A 7,854-nucleotide genomic window follows, 5' to 3' on the forward strand; every position below is an offset into this window, starting at 1 on the left:
CACCCATATTGCAGAACCACAATTTTAACTTTTTTTTTATCATAAGATGGCATTGTATTTTTAGATAATCACTTTAATTACACCTTCTTAAATTTTGAATGAGACTTTCTTTTTATTACGATAAATATAAAGGTTACTCAAGGTATACTTTGCACCCCCCTGCTGTATTCGCCACTGCATTGTCCAGGCTAATCATGGAGATAAGTGGCTCAATAATCAGAAAAGACAATCCATGTTTTCACATTTGTATCTTACAGTGGTCATGGTTTAAGTAATCACACAACATAATATTAGTTATGTACATACTTTTTCTCTATTACTTAAAGGGCTGAATGAGTTTTTGTCCGCCGCTTAGTGTCTTCTGCAACACGACAGCTAACATTCAGGTTAACTAGAAGCAATCATTGCTGGCAAAAAATGACGATAATTATGTTTGATGAAGGGAATTCAAATGGAAATAATAGGCCTCAAGTGTCCTTGCATGAAAAGCCATTGTCTTAATATATACTTCGAAGGATGGTGAAACTCGTGCACGGATAAGCCATGCCAGAATTATCAGCAGTTCACAGTACTTTCAATGGACAAATTTTTCTGAGATTTTATCAACAAAATTTGAATAGTAAGTATATTACTATGATAACAGACAGCTGTTGAATGGAAGCAAATGAGTATCAAAACATAAATTAAAACAGATCTTTAATTTAATAATGACCAGCATCCTAGAATACTTTTCGAATCATTCAAACAGTCATTCGGTATACAGAAGTGATGTTTATCCCATGACAGTGGGTGGAATTCATTTGTTCATCAATCTTTCATGAAATCCAGAATGAACAGGGAAATTCAGCAACAATAAAACTTGTATATTTGAAAAGTTTTCAGCTTTTATAATTAAACTTATACAGATGGTTTTTGGTATGATTTGGTCACAAAAAACAAGGAAGGTACAAGCACAAGCTTACCCTCACAAAAATTCACTCGCAGAAAAAGCAAAATGCAGTTACTTCAAACATTATCAATTACATGGCCAGGACTACTCATTTTTATGTACATTGGTGGCAACATACCCTACCCTTCAAAAAGTTAAACTTGGACAAGAACATACAAAAATCAGAAGAGCCTAAGGAAAATGTGAATGGCCAATTTGGATGAAGGTGATCATCAAGAATATTCTTGATGCACCAGCTGTGGAGTTCAAATGAAGATGGAAAATCTGTAATGATGAAACCTATGGTGAGACAGTCCAAACAGCAATCACATAGTTAACTCCTGAAAAGTAGAGAGAAATCAAAGTTAAAATAGCTAATACGGATAAAAAAGCAGTCAATAATTAATATAGGGACAGACAATTCCTACGTATTTCCTCATATACAGTAATTCATATTTCCCCGACATAACAGCATACACTTTCAGGTAATAGAACCCCTGCCGCAACCAATAGTATACTGAAGATGCTGGCAAAAATGTTGTGTGAAATAGGAAATACAAAGAAATTTGCCATGTCTCTCAGAAGTATTCATAGGAACTTCCAACAATAGTTAAAATTAACAGGTTAACTTGCCATTATTGCATTGACGATATCATTTTGGTTATTCTTGAGGGCCTTGACAGCTTTAGCCCTACTGACATTAGCCTGTGACATGACCAGGTCCACATCCTTGTCCTCAATTCCACTCTCGTCAACATCCTCTTCTTCACTCTCTTCCTGGATTGTAGCTGGAGTCTGTAATGAGATTAAAAGTTAAACAATACAGGTTTCTGAATAGAAGATACTTTACAGAATAACAGCAATAAAAACAAGTGTGTTTGCAATCCGGCCTGTGCAAATGATGGCTGAAAAAAACGTTCTTCCATGGACATAAAAAATCTAAGCATACTCAGCCCATTATTTTCTAGTGCATTTCAAGGAATCCAGACCAAAGAAAGCATTATAGAGAGGTTTGAGGCAAAGAAATTTAGACTCTCCGCAAAGAGAAAAATATTGAAATCACAATCAACCATAACAAGGTCAATATGCAAACCAAAAAATATCAGGTCTTTCATTTTCACCATAATGTCATCACATTCCACCATCACCATAAAGAACACTCGAAGGATAAATCAATCACCCAACCAAAAAAAAACACTTCCACCCTTCTCAGGGGACACAAAGACATTCTAAATCATTAAAAAATGCAATGTAATTTACTTCCCAAAATGCCTCAAAGATTCAGTCATCTTACTACGAATGTGAAATGGAAAATTTTATACCCACAGAATTTATTAACTTTTGCAACACTGCCTGAACAGTGTCAAACAAAATTTTTAAGTGACCATGGTCATAGCCAGGATTTACAATAGCCTCTCCTTTTGGTGGGGGACAAGCAACTTCTCCCAAGAAGATACGTACGTGAAAAATTAGCCTACTAAGGGAAGGGAGAGTGAAAAGCTGTCAACCTTGCCCATCACAGACATTACCCACGGAAGCACTATAAATAAAAAAGCATAAAAATAAAAAAGTATACAGTAGACTCTCGTTATTACGAAGCTCACGGGACCGAAAAACCGGAGGTTCGTAATAACGAAGTTCGTAAGAACGTTTCTTATAGGAATCGTCGAAAAAAATAGTGTATTATAAACGCGATTAAATTACGCGGGAATATATACTAACAGGAAAATTCGTTTCAGTTTTTCAACAGAAGACTACGCCATGACGCAATCGAGGGTTGATATCTTCCCGAATACATGAACTCCGATATTCATACTAGATGCGTCCCAAGACCTTGTTCCTAGGTTGGTAAAATTACCGTCCGGCCACCGAGATTTGTCCAATAACAGACAAAATGGTCTAGGTCTGGGTAGGGAGCAAGGCTGCCAGGTAAGAAAGGGAAACGCTTACAAATTGTTCCGTGAAGAAAAACGAGCGTGAAGTACCTAGAGGAATAATCACTTGTTCTTGTGATTCGAAGAATGGGCTTATTTTGGTAGATCAGGCTTATTTCGGTGCTCGTTTATGCATTTGACAACGTTGTATGACTAGGCGAGGGTGTGAGGTGCGCTTGGGGGACAGCGATTGGCTTTAAACCGTGCTGGCGCAGGATTATCCGCCCCTCTTATTGTGCCGTAATCAGACAACCCTCGCCAGCCGGATTGTACGCAAGTTATCGATGAGTACTGTTATCCTGCGGAATACAACACTGCATTACACGTATGCGCTAACTCACGATTGTGGCGAACTGATCTAGCGGGGTCTGCGATGCATTCGGAGCCGAAAAAATAGCTCCCCACGATGACGAAGAACGGGCGAAACGCTGAACAGTTCCTAAATTCACCTTAAATGATACCTTATTCAGATTGTGATCACAGTGAGAGTTTCCCAGCGCCACACCGCGTAGTATCGGCTAAATTCGAAATTTGAAAATTTTGAATGATCGTATCTCTGAAAATTCGTAAATTGAATGTGCATAGGAAGAGGATTGACTGTACAACCAATTTACTAACGGTTATGAGTGGGTCACTATGACTTCACAGGAATGAAGCTTGTTATATAATGTAGCGTATAAACTGAATAAAGAACCATAATTGACGCTCTCTGGCACAGTACACGAGAAGAACTTAAACGTGGCGCGATTATTAAAACTTAAGTGTAGTGAATATCCACCTAAATGCCGTGACTTGTGCGTGGAACTTCGTAATAAAGTTCATATTGTAACCGCCGGGACCGGGAGTTGGGTTCGTAATTTCGTAAAAACGAAAATTTCGTTATAACGTTTCTTTTACTATAGCTTGGATAGGCCTTTTCGACGGGACCAACGATTTGCTTCGTAATAACGAGAACTTCGTAACAACGTTGTTTGTATTAACGAGAGTCTACTGTACTTACAGTTATACTTCCTCCAGCCTCAACAACTTGTGTCATTGCATCAGGAGCCTTGAATTTCTCAGCTGCGGCCACCTGTGCCTGTTGACTCAAGTCTTCAATCTAAATTAAGGAAGACAAAAGAACTATTACACAAGAGAAATGCATAGAAACCATCCCCAAAATCAGCTTAAAAGCACCTCATTCTCTATAATTTAAGTCTTACATACATATGAATGTGCATGAAATTTAAGATTTAGCATATATTGAAAGGCAAGCTTCTGGAAGATAAAACCTAATCAATCCTCTTGAGTAACCAAAAGAGGTAACGCACACACACAGGTTGATTTGTTATCTAAAAAAATTCGTACAATGAATTAGTCAAATCTAATCACAATCAAGGAGGCATATAAAATGAATGCAAATAAATTTACATTCACAAGAATAACCCCATTTCAGTGGAAATTTAACATTCTGGAATACAACCAAGAAGTGGAAGCAGAAAATTCAAGAATTTCAGGAGGTGATATCAACCATAGTAAATAAAAAATAACAAATGAGGTATTCCGTAATGAGCACTTACCTTGGCTTCACCAAATACGATATAGGTATCAGACGCAGGGTTCTTGTATACATCAGGTTTGTTGATGACAAATAAGATATTTTTAGATTTTCGAATAGTTACACGACTGACCCCTTGTACCTGAAAAGAGAAATGGATTCCAACTTCAAATTTCATTAATTCAAAATTAAAATTGGGATAATATGAGCATACAATGCTACAGTTAACTCAATTTTATAAAATTCTTGATTGAAAATAACCGACAGTCACTATTGTAATTACATAATTAAAAATGAATAACTCTAAAAAGTTGAAAGATGCTTACTACCACCTGATACAAGACTAAAAAATGGATCAAACTAGAGAATTACCGGCTTAAGTCCCAATTTTGACATGATTTTACGAGCTTTCTTCTCTCCTCTGCTTTGCTTCGCCTTGCTGACCATGTCCTCAGGCAAGCCAGCAGCTGCCGCCACCTGCAAGTAATTTTAATACGCATTCATTTACTCCACACTAACAGTAAGATATGGACACATTTTCTTAACCATAATTTCACTGCCTACTTCTTATTCCTAGACTTAATGGAGGCCAAAGCAAGACGATTCAACAACAAGAAGCTATGTCTGGGATTCCTAAGGTGACACATGAGATTAAAGGCCTTATACTGTTGGAAATTGAAGTTGTGGAACTTTGAAAGCTCCCGAGCATTAAATCTCAATTGAAACAAGTCTCATATCTTCAGGTGGCACGGCTGCACCACTTTCAAGGATAGAAAATGTATTTAAAGTTAAGGCCACACCGCAATCCACGAAATTAGATGCAAAAGAAATATCAAAGGTGGTTATATGATTAAGGGATGGTTGGCACATTAAGTATTAAAACTGAACACTTCAAGTTCCCTAAATCAATGGAGCATATTTTTTTAAATATGGTATATAATTGGTAACTTTATTAAAATTGGTACACTTGGCGACATGCTTTGGAAGGATACTTAAAAAAAAAGTCAGGAAGACTGTCAACATCTACACAATACCCTACGAACCACCTCTAGGGTGTTGGCAGAAAAACAATCGAGCATTTTGAACATTTAAGCAGTGAGGATGCCAAAGACGTAACAAAAACATCAACGTCAACATTATTGCAAAATGACCATAAAATTAACATTTATCCAAGGTTTTGGAGGCATACTTGTGTTTGAACTTGTTTCCCATTGAGTCATATACTCAGACAACCATCAGCATGTAGAAACACATTTGTTTGAGTTCTGGTGATGTTACACACACACCAACATGAGTGACTCACCGAAGGAATAACAGCATCCACTTTGCTACTATTTTCTCATAACAGTACATTTCCTGTTACCTCGACCCAGTAAGAGTTACTGATTTACTCCAAAGCACATACAGTCTCACTACTCTACTCCCAACTAATTCTTACACATCCTTCCCACTGAGCAAGATGTGTCCTTAAAAGAAGGACATTCTTGAGGATACTCAATTGAAGACCTCCCACACATAAATCATACTGCATTCTCACGGTTAGCATAAAAGAAACATTTCTAGAACAATGAAAACGATTATAATGAGCCCAATAAAAAATAATCATCCTCTTAGTAGTCCCAAAAAATAATCATCCTCTTAGTAGTCCCAAAAAAAACCATGTACGAAAGTACTGATAAATCCTCATTCAGCAGCAGAAATAAGACCACTACTGATAAATTATAATTCATCTATTTTTCGTAATGGATAATAAATGCATTCCAAAACCAGAATCGGTGACAACTCGCCTGCTGTCAACAACCTAAGGGGTGGCCCGCAGGTAATGATCCAGTTACGCACTATCATCACGTTCAAATTCAGCCCATGCAATCAATACAAGTGTAAGCGGCTTCAATATAGAAATATCTTACCGATATCGATATAGGTAGTTAACATAACTTTCAAATAGAGTTTAAAATAGTACGAGTCGTAACTAGGTTAATGGGTTTTTCATGAATTACGATATTGGTATATTTTAAACAGTCAAGTCTGTATAATATGAGAAGAAAATAATTTGGTTGGTTGACAAGTACTTTTTTTCTGTAACATTAGTTCAGAAAATGGTGTGTATCTAACCGAGGAAATATGAGCCTGCTCCTATCACACATTACACTGTCACTTTTCGAATCATGGCATCCAATTCGGCTGCCAAAACACAACGATTTACGACCAATACATACATATCAATAATATACATGACGGCCGACAAGTTGAGAGACTGCTCGGCCCCAAAATTTCGAACACAAAATCAAGAAATAGCCTCTCAAGCTGAAATGCTGACGCATTTTCCGAAAGGGATTGCAGTTCTCTGAGAGGCTCAAATTGGGGAAACTGGACCAAAGAGAACACGATCACATTTCAATGAGGGCTGACAGTAAGGGTTTTAAGGGTGATTATACTCACGGGGAACTGGCCCTGTGTCTGTGGTGCATCCTCTAACTCTGGAATAGTATCGTCAGAGTCTGAATCTGTGCCGGATCCAGATGCTTCCCGCCTTTCTGTGATCGATGCCGTAGCCTTATCCAATTCCGTCAATTCCGGCATTTTGGAACTGCTGCTGCTACTACGAATATAGGAGAAAATTTCGTGGTAAGTTCAAGACGAGACAATAAATGTCTTGCGCAAAAGTTTTCAACAGGTGTACGAAAGAGAATATAACGTGAGTCAACGAAAAATACATAAATAGAGGCAAATGATGAACACACGTGTGGAGATGGGCGAATAAGAAAATAATACCACAAAAATATCATAAAACCATTTTACGACACACGCAACTAATCTTAAAATAAAATATACTTGTGATGGATTTGTAATCAAAGGGATACCTTTCAGCCACTTTCAAGGATTGTTCTTTCCCGTGCGGAAAACTCTCAAGATGGCTGAATCAGGTGGCGCAGTAAATTTTCACGTACGAAAATTCTTGTTGACCAATAGGAGCAACACGCAAAGACCGCCAAGTCAAATGCTACAAGGAATGGTAGACTTCAATATTTACCAAAATGAAAGCCATTCCTAAGCAATACTAATACTGCCCATGGCTCTGATAATTTAAATAAAAAATATTTTAAAAATTCATAATCTATTGAGCATTTTTCATCAGATCAATATACTTTTTGGGGTCTGAACTAAACTCTGAAAATTTGCGTTGTTCACCAAAATTTAATTATTTTCATCATATTAACACTTACTTAAGTGTTAAATCTTGATTAAATGAATACTTTAATATTGAAAATTCTTGTTTTATAAAATTAATTTGAATTATTTAGAATCGGTGGGAAATAATGTGACACCCACCGAGAACATAAATAATGGAGCTCTAAATAAAGGGGACAGGGGGAGCAGCTAGAAATTAAGGCTGGGGGGGTTTAGGTGTAACTACTGTCCGACCGCTGAGAGTTGTCCGTTGACAGCTAGAA

General features: G+C 37.2%; 1 protein-coding gene across 2 annotated transcripts; it reads right to left on the reverse strand.

The window, feature by feature from the left end:
• Positions 1-679: 679 nt before the first annotated feature.
• LOC124169185 (nascent polypeptide-associated complex subunit alpha) lies at positions 680-7,373 on the reverse strand. 2 transcript variants are annotated; one of them, XM_046547699.1, is made up of 7 exons: positions 7,264-7,373; positions 6,842-7,001; positions 4,772-4,876; positions 4,422-4,541; positions 3,863-3,961; positions 1,562-1,723; positions 680-1,269 (listed from the first exon to the last, which is right to left on the reverse strand). In XM_046547699.1, exons 2-7 carry the CDS (start codon positions 6,980-6,982, stop codon positions 1,255-1,257), a joined length of 642 nt encoding a protein of 213 aa, XP_046403655.1. In that variant the 5' UTR covers positions 6,983-7,001; positions 7,264-7,373; the 3' UTR covers positions 680-1,254. The 2 variants fall into 2 exon arrangements, with proteins under 2 accessions (XP_046403655.1, XP_046403656.1); XM_046547700.1 differs by having other exon boundaries at positions 6,842-6,998; positions 7,264-7,354.
• Between the last annotated feature and the right edge of the window lie 481 nt (positions 7,374-7,854).

Source organism: Ischnura elegans, chromosome 12, assembly GCF_921293095.1.
Source record: "Ischnura elegans chromosome 12, ioIscEleg1.1, whole genome shotgun sequence".
NCBI lineage: Eukaryota > Metazoa > Arthropoda > Insecta > Odonata > Coenagrionidae > Ischnura > Ischnura elegans.